At 42.1% G+C, this 14467-nt stretch overlaps 1 protein-coding gene across 4 annotated transcripts; it reads left to right on the top strand.

Annotated features, from left to right (window-relative positions):
• Nucleotides 1-1149: 1149 nt before the first annotated feature.
• On the top strand, nt 1150-14071 carry kera (keratocan). 4 transcript variants are annotated; one of them, XM_033038033.1, is made up of 5 exons: nt 1150-1416; nt 5263-5377; nt 5767-5769; nt 10007-10881; nt 13322-14071. In XM_033038033.1, the coding sequence occupies exons 4-5, from the start codon at nt 10020-10022 to the stop codon at nt 13492-13494; spliced, it is 1035 nt and encodes a 344-aa protein (XP_032893924.1). In that variant the 5' UTR covers nt 1150-1416; nt 5263-5377; nt 5767-5769; nt 10007-10019; the 3' UTR covers nt 13495-14071. The 4 variants fall into 4 exon arrangements, with proteins under 4 accessions (XP_032893924.1, XP_032893925.1, XP_032893922.1 ...); XM_033038034.1 differs by having other exon boundaries at nt 5339-5377; XM_033038031.1 differs by lacking the exon at nt 5263-5377.
• The last annotated feature ends 396 nt before the right edge of the window (nt 14072-14467 follow it).

Below are 14467 nucleotides of genomic sequence, written 5' to 3' on the forward strand. Positions count from 1 at the left end.
ACAGAAAGGGGGGGAACCGCATTTAATAAAGAGAGAGGACATCTTGGATGTCCTAGAATGGAAAGTCTCATCTTGGGAGCAGATGCGATGGAATAGGGAATAGTGTCTTTGGGAGAAATGGGATGGGAGGAAGTTTATTTTAGTTTAGTTTATTGTCACATGTACCGAGGTACAGTGAAAAGCTTTTGTTGCATGTTGACCAGTCAGCGGAAAGACTATACATGATTACAATCGTGCCATCCACAGTGTACAGATACATGATAAAGGGAATAACATGAATAATGTTTACTGCAAGATAAAGTCCAATAAAAGATAATCCAAGTGTCTCCAATGGGGTAGATAGTAGTACAGGACTGCTCTGCAGTTGTCGGTAGGATGGTTCAGTTGCCTGATAACAGTGTAGTCCAGATAACTGAGGGAGTCTGTAAATTTGCAGTAGATGCATAGTAGAAATAGCCAATTTGTTCCTGAGTTGTGAGCCTCATTTGGACCTGGGATCAGGACCTAAGGAATGTGGCCTTTCTTCTGAAACTGGTTGGATCTCTTCGCCTTCCCTGGCGATGGAAGTGGCAGGGGTGGAGGGGGACTTGGCGTTGAATGAACTTCCTACCCTCCAGGCAGTAGTTAGCTTTCTAGATGTGCATGGATCATTACCATCTGCGTTTAAAATGTAATCATTACCAATGCAAGTCAGGTTATTGATGCGAACACTGTGCTCAAATGAATCAGTTATGCCATAAGCTTAAGACAAATATTCTTGCATCTGGTTCATATCCCGATCCCAGGAGAAAGCAACCCAGAAACAGCTGCGACTCCTTACCCTGTTGTTCAGCAGCGTGACTGAAATATTAAATAATATTTCACTGAATTGAATTAGGTGATCTGGAATATTTCCGAACACCATTCCGAATGGTTCCATTTTAAAGTTACATCCTTTTCAACTCATGTCACATTAAGTTAGATTATTTATTCTATAGCTCTGAATGTAGATTACATGCATCACGAGCAAGAGTCTGAGATTTCTGGAAGAATATTAAAAACTACCGAGCCACAAATTCCCTGCCCCACTCCATCAGTTTCACGTGTGGTTGGCTGCCATTTTAGGGTTAAAAAAAACTTTATCTGTGTATATATATTCGGCTGCCTTAATAAAACCAGCATGCAGACTCAGCCAATCTGATACAGCCTAACAATGGTGTAAGAGAGGCTGTTGAACAGTGGAAGCTGTGCCTCCTGTTCTACTGTAGATGTAAGAACAAGATCCTAAAGGATAGATCCCGGAGAGCTGCAAGCTACTGCTTAGTTTCAGGAACACAAGATTGGAGGAAAGGTATCTGAGATATTCCAGCGTTCCCTTTAGCTGAACACCTCGTACAAAGTAAAACCATTATCAGAGCTGAATTCCTGGAAATCAAGGTAAAAACTCTTTTACAATTTTTGAAAGCAGAGATCAGATATCTCAGGTTATCTATGAGTTATCTTGGCATTCTCTGGCACCTACACTACAGTGTCTGGTGATAAGTTAGAAAATGTCCCAGTCTATCTTTGTGAATGATATATTTTTTAAACTACCATAAGATAATGTAATGATAACTGTACATACACAAAACTGAGTTTGTGTAATGTTAATGAAAGTAATAAAACAGTAACAGATTTTCTAATGTCCATTTGCTTTATAGTTTGTATTTTTTTTAATGACTATATTTTATCATCCAATTTTCCTCCCATGATTTTGTTCCAATGCTGGACCATAAAGGGATAATGAATAATCTTTGCTTCTAGTTGAAAATAGATTTTAAAAGCAAGATGATGTCAAAATATATCAATATAAACTCAAAACCTCAGCATTCAAGAAACAAATTTGTAGAAAATTCTAGAAAAACAATTATGTATTTACACTTAAAAAACTCTACAAGCCTCAGTGATAAATCCTCTGCAGTGATTTTTTTCCACACACTCTCTTAAAAAAACAACTTGACCAAGTTGTTTTTAATATGTGTACTGATTCTTACTCCAGCTAGTCTGCATATCTAGGAATACCCAGAGACAAACATGAAATATTTCTATCGGTTTGCTGCAGTGTTCTTTTTAATAATTATGTCCAATTTGCTCTGAAAATTATATGAAGTATTTACACATTTAAAATACAAAACCCATAGATATACCTGTCTGGTATCTGTTAATCCATCCTTTATGCAATCTACTTACTTCATTAATACTCAGTGCACTTGAATTGAAGTTGAAAGACAAGCATTACATTTACAAAGAGCATTGCATAACCTGGGAACATCCTTAAATGCTCCATGCCAATCAAGTGTGTTTGAAGCGTGGCAGACACTTTTCTACAAATTAGTTTCTGGAATGCTAAGTTTGTAAGTGGCTCGATGCAACTCGAAGAAGAAGAAGCAAGTGTTGTCTGAGAAGCAACAGCTTAGGTCCCCTGCCTTCTACATTGCTACTGGCTGACGAGTCCCAAGCTGAGGAAGCCAGCAAGTTGGCTGCCATCACTGTGTAATCCTCCAGCACCTCAGCCACTCATTGTACGTTCCCATGGATGTATGTTAATGCTTCACTTTGTTTCATCCAGTGAACGGTGCAAGCATGGTGCAGCATCTAGACCTATTCTACAGACATACCTACATCCCCCCCCCCCCCCGTTACATTTAAAATAAGGCTGCAAATGTTTCAGGTTTTTTTTGTCTTTAGATTCTAGCTTGTTAATCACAAAATAAACCCATAAGGTCCAGATCAAGAAACGTTAGTACTATTTATTAGTATTCATGATGCATCATAAATCTGACAAACCTCATTTGTTTATATGGAAATAACTACTTTTCTCCTTTGTGGTGTACTGATTAGACCAATGGTTACAGTACATCTTGTATTAATTACAGCTGCTGAACATCACCCAGGAATACGTAGCCTCCAGCATTATCAGTGCGAAGTTTGCTCGTTCTCCCTGTGGCCGTGTGGGTTTCCTCTGGGTGCTCCGGTCTCCTCCCACATCCCAAAGATGTGCGATGGTCGGTGTCGGCTAGTTGGGCTGAAGGGCCTGTCTCTCAGCTGTATCACCAAACTAAACTAAGCTGGAATAATGATTTAAACATTTTATTTGGTAATTAATAGTAAGTTCTATCTTGTAACATTGTAAAAAAAAATTAGAACCAACTCAAAAATGACACTGATCCACATTCAGAGATATAAGGACGTTACAGTAGGTAACTAACATTTGATCAAAGAAAATTAGGCTTATGGAACATCTCAACAGATGAGAAAGAGGATTGGATGTTTAGGAGAGGAACTCAGGAACTTTGTCTTTGTCAAAGACTTTGAACTTGTCAAAGCATAGTCTTTGAATTAACTTCAAGGAGTATAGTTTAGATTTGTTTATTATTGTCACGTGTACTCATGTTTGTGAGAGGAGTTTGAGTATAGTTTATTGTCACGTGTACTGAGGTACAGTGAAAAGCTTTTGCTGCATGCTATCTAGTCAGCAGATAGACAATACATGATTACAATTAAGTTGTCCACAGTGTACAGATACAGGATAATGGGTAAAACGTTTAGTACAAAATAAAGTCCACTAATAGACATAACAAGCTGGAGTAACTCAGGAGGTCAGGCAGCATCTCTGGGGAAAGGGAATAGGTGACTTTCTGGGTCAACAACTTTCTTCAGATCTTAACATCACCTATTTATTTTCTCCAGAGGTGCTGCCTGACCTGTTGAGTTACTCCTGCATTTTGTGTCTATCTTCGATGTAAAGCAGCATCTGGTTCCTTCAGCATCCAGTATTGTTCAATTAAAGATAGTTCAAAGGTCTCCAATGAGGTGGATGGTAGGTCATGGATGCTCTCTAGCTGGTGAGAGGACGGTTCAGTTGCCCGATAACTGCTGGGAAGAAAGGAGGTGTGCATTTTCACACTTCTGTACTTCTTGCCTGATGGGAGAGGGGAGAAGTGGGAGTGACCGTGGTGAGACTTGTCCTTGATTATCAAGATGTCATAATTAGTCAGAGTGTAGACATGTCAAAACGTTATAGTCCAGGATGAAATTTCAGAAATGGGGAGTCGGGAGTGCAGGTGGATTTAAAAAACAAGGGCATGTCAGGAAGCACAGGTGAATGGATCTTGGTACATGGGCATCAGAAATGTGGACAAACTCAACCATTCACAGAGTGGAACAAGACAGATTGTCTGGGGTGGTCATTGGAATCATCAGCTCTCAATGAAATTACGACATGGAGGGGGTTTCAGCAGCAAATGATCATGACATGTAAAGTTAAATACCACTTGGAGAGTTTGGCTTCCACCAGCTGTATGTATTCAGTTGTAACATGCAGTTGACATTGGATCCCTCAGGAAACCAGTTGTGCGTTGGTAGATCAATGGTAATTGAGAAAGTATTCATCAGGAGTAATAACTTCTTGAACCATCAAGTCAGAAACAATGACTGCAAATTACTCTATTTCCCTTTGAGATTGAGTTGGCTTTGAAGGAACTCAACTCTGCGGACAATTTAAACCAGATGATGTAATGTTTCAAGATGATTAGGTAAATATAAACATAATCAGGCATTTATACCAGTCTGAAGAAGGGTTTTGACCCAAAATGTCACCTATTCCTTTTCTCCAGAGATGCTGACTGACCCATTGAGTTACTCCAGCATTTGGCGTCCATCTTATTTATGTTGTTATTACTGTTAAATACAAACTATTCTCCTGGCCAAACTTCCACCTTCTCTCTTTTCCAAATCCCTGCTAGCTACATTGTAATTTGTTTCAGTTTGATAGTTTTAGACAATAGTGTGGAAACAGGCACTTCAGCCCACCAAGTCCACACTGACCAGAGATTACCCTTATATTATTTATTTCCTACACACTTGGCATAATTTACAGAACCCAATTAACTTACATACCCACACAGTTTTGGAATGGGGGAGGAAACCAGAGCACCCGGAGAAAACCCACGCGGTCACAGGGAGAGCATGTAACCACCACGCAGCCAGTTTGTCCATCATCCTGTGCCTGATTCCCGTGAAGCAAAGTTTTGACATAAAAATTCTCAACTTTGATTTCAAATCTCTCCATGAACTCTTCCACGCTTTCTCTGTAATTTCCACCGACTCTACAATCCCTTCTAACTCTGACCTCTGAAGTGTTATCAACGTAATCATTCCATAAGCAACCAACCCTTCAACTTCCAAGGCCTTAAACCCCACAATCTTCTTTCCAACCCTCTCTCTCTTTCTCTCCTCCTTCAGGATTTATCCTGAAAACTTATTTGGATGTTACAAGGATTGTGTCAATGCAAGGTTTTTTTAAACGTTCTTTTTGCAGGCTACACTATAGATGAGGAGATCCCCCTAGGACCTCAAGGTAAACCTGGCCCTCTTTTACAACATGATTTCTACACCCATCTCACTCTTCCAATGACCAATGCTTCTTGTTGAGGTCTTGTTCTTGTTTTATGCTGGGATAACTTGAACAGGGATTTAGTTTAGAGTCTCGTTCTTAAAAGCAAGTTAGGTACTGTAGTACAATATAAAATGGTGGCAAGAAGTTCCTTGTTCTTCTTAAGTAAGCAGCCTAGCATTTGTGACTCATCCAGACCTGACGTTCTGCTGAATCAATTTTGCGGTGCTTATTTATTCATTTAAAGAACGAGAACGTCACTGTGTTTATTGTGGAGCGTAATTGCGAGAGGATAGTTAAGAAGCAATCACACTGCTGGGCCTGAAGATACATATAGACTCAACTGGTTAGAGACAGTAGATTTTCTTCCCAAGAGATCAGTGGTGAACCTATTCAGGATTTTTGAAAGCAGAGATCAGATATCTCAGGTTATTCAGGATTTTACAACAACCTAGCATTTTCATTGTTGTTATTATTGGTACTAAGCATGTTTTAACCTCCATATCTTTTTTGTGTTAAATGCAAATTTTGAGTTGCCAAGGTGGGATTCAAATCCGTGGATGCATGGAGAATCTGAATAAGGGTCCTGACACGAAAATCACCTATTCATGTTTTCCCAGAGATGCCAGGGTTTCAGGATAATAGTCCTATAATACAACCACTTATTTTTGCATTTATGTTAATTCCCATTTCCAGTCTATTCTACTAACAGAGCTGTACAGCACGGAAACAGGCCCTTTGGCCCACCTTATCCATGCTGGCCAAGTTGGCATATTGGGCTAGCCCCATGTACCTGCATTTGGCTCGTAGCCCTCTAAACCCTTCCTATCCATGTATCTGTCCAAATGTCTTTCAAAGGTCATAATTGTATCTGCCTCTGTAGCTTCCTCTGGCACTTTATCTTGCGCTACATGTTATACAATTTATCCTGCATCCTATATCTGTACACTGTGGATGGCTTGATATTATCGTGTATAGTCTTTCCGCTGACTGGATAGCATTCAACAAAAAGCTTTTTACTATACCTCAGTACACATGACAATAAACTAAACTAAACAGATACGGATTATCCTCTGAATGAAGAATGGAACGTTGAGTTTACGATACTTTTTTCCATTATGTTTCTTTATTTACGTGGGCTTGAATTTTCGTCCCTTTCACAAGATTCAAAGAAAGAAATAGCATTTGCAGAAAATGTTTCACGACCTCAGTGCATCCCAATGCACTTTACAGCAAATGAAGAACGTTTATTGTCTTCACTGCTGCAGCACAGGAAGCATGGCAGCATTTGTATAAACAGTAGAAACAAAGAACTGCAAATGCTGGCCAATACACAAAGACCTGGAGTAACTCAGCCGGGTCAGGCAGCATCTCTGGAGAACATGGATAGGTGGTGTTTCAGGTCGAGAGCCTTCGTCAGCGAATTCTACACTGTGGTGGACATCTGCTTTGGTGATGTTAATTTGGTTATAAATAAATGTAGGAGACCAGGGAGAATTCATATCCTGCTCTTTGGAAATTCAACCAGAGGCTCTTTCTGTTTGTTTGAGAGGGGAGATGGGGTCGCAGTGTAGCCTTACATCTAAGCATTGTTTCTCCAGTTCCTTGCTGCAGTGGCAGCCTAGGTTTCTGTGTTCAACTCCCTGGAGTGGGACACAAACCTTCTCCACCTGTGTTCATTCAATCGTTATTGAACGATAATTTGTTCAGCATGTTACAACCCACTGACTGAAATCCTCACCAGATGCATTCATTTCCAGGCTGTCAGGTTTGCAGTGGAGCCTTTATATTTCAACCAGACTACTTCCTGTGATTCATCTAAATGTTTCCATCAGTGTGTTACCATTCAGTCAGGTTTTGCTTTAGTTTAAAGGTTTCTGAGACAACTGTCTGTGCAACGGTCCTTTTTGCTTAAAAATGTCCCATTTCTTTAGCGCATTATAAATCCATCTATACCCCTCCAGTTTTCTAACCTCTCTTTGCTTCCAATTTCTACTGAGCCCAGACCTCTGTAACTTCTCCTTCTCCAGAGCTATCCCAGAACAACTGGTGGAGTTGCTGCCTTAAGGGCCTGTCCCACTTAGGCTATTTTGTAGGCGACTACAGGCGACTAGGTTGTTGCTACATGGTCGCCGGGGTATCGTCTGTATGGTCGTGAGAAGTCTCCTCAGTCACCCAAAGAGTTGTAGCGTCTTTCTGGTCGCCGCTGAATTTTCGACATGTTGAAAATTTTTCTGAGACAGTCGGCAACAGTGGGTTTGATGCCATTGAGCGCAGCTTGACTTCTCCTGACACCAGGTTAACGTAGCCAGTGGCGGACATGGACCCCTTGAGGTCCAAACGAAATGTCGTTTCTGCAGCCATACATTACAAAACAAAAAGACCCGAGACACAACACAGTTTACACAAACATCCATCACATCGTTGTGATGGAAGGCAAAATAAACTTATCTCTCCACTGCACTCTCCCCCCCGATGTCAGAGTCAGAGTCAAAGTCAAAGCCCCCGGCTGGCGATGGCGATTGTCCCGCGGCCATTAAAGCCATGCCGGGTGATGCAAGGTTGCGCACCGGGTCTTGGTGTTAGAGCCCCCGGCGTGCACTCGCAGAGTCCCGTGGCCATTCCAAGCCGCGCGGGGCGATGGTGTAAGGCCCCGCTCAGGTAATCTTCAACCCCGCAACTCGGGCGGGAGAAGTCGCCGTTGCGGAAGCCCCGAAAAGCGGTCACCCAGCAGGGACCCGCGGGCTCCCGGTGCCGCCGTCCACCAAACCCGCAGTTGCAGCCTCCGAATATCCGGGGGTCGGGTGGCAGCAGTGCTCAACCACAGCTCCACCCGCTCCGGACTCGGCCAGCCCCGTGACGGTGAGTAGTCGGCAGCTCCGCAGCTGCAACCCCAGGTCGTTCCTGTTGGAGGCCGCTCCACGTTGCAGCCCCAACGACAACAGAGACCCGACAAAGAAAAGGTCGGGTCTCCCGTGCAGGGGAAAGATTTTAAAGTTACCCCCTCCCCCCCACACCACCCCCACCCCCCCACACACATACCCCAACAAAAAAAATAACAAAAACTACATAAAAACGAGACAAAAAATAATAAAACACAGACGGACTGCAGAGGCCGCTGCTGACGAGAGTCGCGCCGCCCACTGAAACAGTGCCTGTTTCCGAGCTGTACCTCTAAAGTCTAAACTTCACCAGCTGTAAAGCACATTAGACCATCCTAGATATCATGAAAAGTGCCACATAAATCTAGGCTTATATCCTTAATGTTTTCCACAGCAGTTAGGGGTCCATGGTTTGCTAATTACATACAGTTTTTCAAAAAGCCATTGATGAGATGCAGTTGATTGAAACAGGAACCTGGAATAAAGCCAAAATTCACAAAAGAGACTTACACTGCTTACTTTATTTTACCACCGAAGATAAATAAGTTGTACAGTATCCAATAATTAATGTAGACTTACAGTGATTAAGACAGGGCATTTATAGTTATATCTATCAATTTGGTATACCATGAGTTTCTTTTATAATACGAGGCGCTGTGGTAGAGTTGCTGCCCCACAGCGCCAGAGACCCGGGTTCCATCCTAACTACGGGTGCTGTCTGTACGGAGTTTGTACGTTCTACCCGTGACCTCGTGGGTTTTCTCCGGGTGCTCCCGTTTCCTCCCACGCTTCAAGGACGTACAGGTTTGTAGGTTAATTGGCTTCTGTACATTGTCCCTAGTGTGCAGGATGGAACTAGTATACGGGGTGATTGCTGGTTGGCATGGACTCGGTGGGTCGAAGGGCCTGTTTCCACACTGTATCACTAAAATTTAAAAAAAAATCTAATCTGAATCTGAACAAATGTCAGAGGAAAGCTAAACAGCACATAACACAACCCTAAGAAAACGAAGAAACAAGGAACTGCAGATGCCTGTTTACAAAAAAAGACGCAAAGTGCTGGAGTAACTCAGCGGGTTAGACAGCATTTCTGGAGACCATGGATAGGTGATGTTTTGAGGCAGCATGAAGAAGGGTCCCAACCTGAAACGTCACCTATCCACGTTCTCCAGGGATGCTGCCTGACCCGCTAAGTTTCTCCAGCAATTTGTGTTCTAAGAAAACCCACATCAAGGAGGGATGATGTTCAGTAATTCTTAATGTTTGTTTCAGATTTTCACTAACTACACTTTTAGTTTAGTTTAAATTTACAGCATGGAAACAGGCCCTTCGGCCCACTGAGTCCCCACCGATCATCGCACACTTATTTAAATTAGATCTGTTATCCCACTTTCCCATCCACTCGCTGCACATTAGGGACAATTTATAGAAGCCCGTTAACCTACAAACCTGCACGTCTTTGGAATGTGAAAGGAAACCGGAGCACCCAGAGAAAACCCACGCGGTCACAGGGAGAATGTACAAACTCTGTACAGACAGCACCCGTAGTCAGAATCGAACTAGGTCCTCTGGCGCTGTGAGGCAGCAACCCTACTGCTGTGCCACTATGCTGCCCCATCACCACTGTGCCTCCTTGCTTCAAATTTCCAGACTTCTAACCATTTTTAATTTTGCTCTTTGATTGATTTCTCCCCATTTTCTTTTCTTCCAGACTAGGAGAAAACATGAAGCTTGTCCAGCCCATTCTAGTTGTTTTATTCATGAACAGCGGCATATGGTGTCAAGACCAAGAGTATTTAACGCGGTTGGAATACTTTTATGGATGTCCTAAAGAATGCCAATGCCCTGGCAGATCTTCGAATGCCCTCCACTGCGACAGCAGGCATCTCAGTGTCATGCCCTTGGTACCATCAAGAATCCTGTATGCCTACCTGCAAAACAATCTCATTGATGGCATCTCAGAGAAGTCCTTCAAAAACGGAACTCAATTGAAGTGGGTGAACTTAAACAAAAATAAGATCACAAACAGCAACATTTCAAAAGGCCTCTTTAAGAAAATGGAAAACCTGCTCTACCTGTTTCTTGACGACAATAGCCTGGAGAAAGTGCCATCACCTCTGCCAACCAGCCTGGAGCAACTTCGGTTGGCGAGGAACAAGATTTCCAGCATACCTGAGGGAACTTTCTCAAACCTAGCCAAGCTGACATTGCTCGACCTGCAAGGCAACATGTTGAAAGACTTTGTCATTCAGCCCAACACATTTAAAGGACTGAAGACGTTACTGCAGCTCAATCTGGCCCAGAATGGTCTCAAGGCAATGCCCGAGCAGATTCCTGTGTCAACCCTACAGCTCTATTTGGACAAAAACTCCATCAAAGAGATACCCACGAACTACTTCAGCAGCCTACCGAAATTATCCTTTGTCAGGCTAAATCACAATGAGATTTCAAGCACCGGACTTCCTGACACTATTTTTAACGTGTCCTCCATATTGGACTTGCAGTTGTCCTACAACCAACTCACTTCAGTTCCTCTCATTCATTTCAGACTACAGCATTTACATCTGGACCACAACCAAATCAAAAGTAAGTAAGAGGTTATTAAGAAGCCTGTATGAGAATTTACACCCACGTTAGACTTTAGAGATACAGCGTAGTCACAAGCCCTTCGGCCCACCGAGTCCGTGCTGACCAAGGATCACCCCGTATACTAGCACTATCCTACACACTAGGGACAATTAACAATTTGACTAAAGCCAGTTAATGTACAAACCTTTGGTATGTGGGAGGAAACCGGAGTACCCGGAGTAAACTCATGCAGTCACAGGGAGAACGTGCAAACTCCGTACAGACAGCACCCATAGTCAGGATCGGACTCGTGTCGCTGGCACTGTAAGGCAGCAACTCTACCACTGCAGCCCTCCCTATTTTTCAAATAACTAGTATTCCAGTGTGTTTTTTAAGTCCGCTTCCCATTCCCACACTGACCTTTTCCATTGCCAGAGTGAGGCCACACACAAACTACTTAATCATTGGGTATCCTACAACCCAACGGTATAAACATTGAATTCTCTCCTCCCCCTCCCATTCTACCTACATTCTTTCCTCTAGCTTCACAATTTAAAAATTCAAAAAAATACTCTCCTCACCTGTATCAACCTATTTCCTGCCAAGCTTTTCTCCTATATGTGGTGAATACTTGTGCTGAAAGTTCACACGCATTTCGGTCTCCAAAAGAGAACATATTATGAATTTACAATCTGAGAATAAGAATTTTGCCCACCAATATTGCAGATTAGGAACACAAGGCACATTGCTTTTCCATTCATTTTTAATAAAAGACATAAAGTGTTAGATTAACTCAGCAGGTTAGGGAGCATCCCTGGAGAACATGGATAGGTGATGACTTGGTGACTCAAGAGTCTGAAGGGTCCCCACCCAAAACATTACCTATCCATATTGTCCAGGGATGCTACCTGACCCGCTGAGTTACTCCAGCACTTTGTGTCCTTCCATTATCCAGCTTATTCCTCACCACTTCTAAACATGCTGTCAAAATGTAGGCAAATCAACCTTCTTTGCTCAACAAATTAAAAAGGTCAATCTTCTAAATGTGATCCAGGCTATTCAAAACAGGAAATTACAAGGATTTTGCTAATAATCTAGTATGCATTGTTAAAAACAGATCGCAAGTCGCAAGGTTACAATATCATGAATGGCCCAGCTTCAGACTATAAGTTCATGTCAAAGGAGCAGAATTAGGCCACTCGGCCCATCAAGTCTGTTCCGCCATTCAATCATGGCCGATCTATCTTTTCCTCTGAACCCCATTCTCCTGCCTTCTCCCCATAACCTCTGACTTGATCTTCTGTATAAGGAATTTTGACCCATCGAGTCTGCCCCGCCATTAAATCATGGCTGATCTATCTTTCCCTCTCAACCCCATTCTCTTGCTTTCTCCCCATAATCTTTGACACCCTTACTAATCAAGAATCTGTCAACGTCCACTTTAACAATACCCAATGAATTGGCCTCCACAGCCGTCAGTAGCAATGAATTCAACAGATTCACCACCTTCGGGCTAAAGAAATTCCTCCTCATCTCTAACTTTTATTCTGGGGCTGTGCCCTCTGGTCTGAGACTGTCCCTCTGGTTAAAAAATCATCTCCATGTCCACTCTATCCAGGCCTTTCACTATTTGGTAAGTTTCAATGAAGTCTGCCCTCAACCTTCTAAACTCCAGTGGGTCACATGTTAACCCAATCATCCCCAGAATCATTCTAATAAATCTTCTTCCTGACCCTCTCAAAGCCAGCACATCCATTCTCAGATAACCAAGAAAACCTCTTAACAAAATACATTTTATTTTCAGTAAATTCAAGGAGCAACAGGTTGTAAAAGGTAATGTATTTAAGTTGTGTACTTCCAGCAATGTCCTATGAGTTCATTTTGTTGAAATGTTTTGACTCTGTGCTCTATGATGAATTAGCACAGTCCCAGTTGTAACACTGTGAGATGCAGGAACATTGGAGGGAGGGAGACAACGGGTCCATCTGACTTACCACTCCCTTTAACGAGTCTCACCCCTTCTCCCATCTCCCATCAGGCAAGAGGTACAGAAGTGTGAAAACGCACACCTCCAGATTCAGAGACAGTTCACTTCCCAGCTGTTATCAGGCAACTGAACCATCCTACCAACAACTAGAGAGCAGTCCTGACCCATTATCTACCTCATTGGAAACCCTCAGACTATATTTAATCGGACTTTATCTTGCACTAAATATTATTCCCTTTGCCCTGTATCTGTACACTGTGGACGGCTTGATTGCAATCTTGTATAGTCTTTCTGCTGACTGGGTAGCACACAACAAAAAAGCTTTTCACTGTACCTCAGTACACGTGACAACAATAAACTAAACTAAAACATCCATTCAATATTGCCTGCTCAAGGCAGACCATTGAGATGTATTTATCATCCTTATTTTTGTCTGACCATTAATACGGATATTTTTAAATTTATTTACAGAGATTAATGGACCGCAAATCTGCCCTCTCCCTGTCAGCAATATTTATCAGAGGCCCATCGGAGAAAATCAGCCTCAACTCCGTTACCTACGTCTCGACGGCAATGAAATTAAACCACCCATTCCCATTGAGCTCATGATGTGCTTCAGGCTCCTCTCCGCAATCGTGATTTAAAGACACGCTCTCCCGATCAATTCAAAAAGAGAAGATTAGAAAACACAAGTCTTGCTGGTCTAGTACTTGTAGATTGAGAATGATTCGTATCTTCTAATGTGGAAGAGGGGTGATGAAAAATAATCTAGTACTGACTGAAAAGATGGCCAATTATTATCAGTAGCATTGGTGAAAATTCAAGTACATTAGAAATTAATAATTAGTCAGAGGTCTTCAATTCCAATAAGACCAGCAAAAGAACATCTGAGCCTCAGTATCATTGTTCAAGCTGTTTAAATCTGAAGTTTTATTTTCATGTAGGTAGCTGGCTCATTACAAGCATGGATTGGAAAAAAAATCATGTCTAGTAATTTGTTATATGGTTGTATATTGATGAGTAAAGTATTATATGCCACGCAAAGTGACAAAATCTGTAAGATGATAACATTTTACATCGAATTCACCTGTGGCGATTTACATATTTGGTAGAAGGTTCGTAGAGCAGGTATTTAAAAACAAATTGAAGTTAGCGACTTTTCTAACACATTCCTATAATGGTAATAATCAAATGTGTAATAATTAAATAATATTGTATGCATTTCCTGAAAGAAAACTACAGCAAAGTTACATTACATTAAGTGACTTTCACTCCAACCGAGGTTGAGTGGTGCCATCTGCATTTTGCAGTTCTGCTGAAGGGTAAACTGGGCGGATGAGCAGTCCTCTCCCAAAGTTACTTGCTTGTTAATCCATTTGTTTCCTCCTCTGGACCGTAGAACATTCTGGATCCTTTCAGAACGTTGTTAAGGTGCCATTAGCCTTTCTCACAAGATAAGAAAGAAAACTGGACATCTGGAGCACAAGCAGAAAATGACAACTATACCCATCAATGGGGATACAGTATTAGAAATGTGGAAAACTGCCCGATTCTTGAAGGGGTCGAATTGGATCTTTCAAGACTGTATTGGTAGGTTTTGGCTGGGTAAGGATATTG

This window comes from Amblyraja radiata, chromosome 19 (assembly GCF_010909765.2).
Source record: "Amblyraja radiata isolate CabotCenter1 chromosome 19, sAmbRad1.1.pri, whole genome shotgun sequence".
Lineage (NCBI taxonomy): Eukaryota > Metazoa > Chordata > Chondrichthyes > Rajiformes > Rajidae > Amblyraja > Amblyraja radiata.

Bases quoted from the DNA above. Each gene is read 5' to 3' on its own strand.
- kera (XM_033038033.1), top strand. From the start codon at position 10,020: ATGAAGCTTGTCCAGCCCATTCTAGTTGTTTTATTCATGAACAGCGGC. The intron at 10,882-13,321 runs GTAAGTAAGAGG...ATTTATTTACAG, and splicing joins GGACCACAACCAAATCAAAA to AGATTAATGGACCGCAAATC.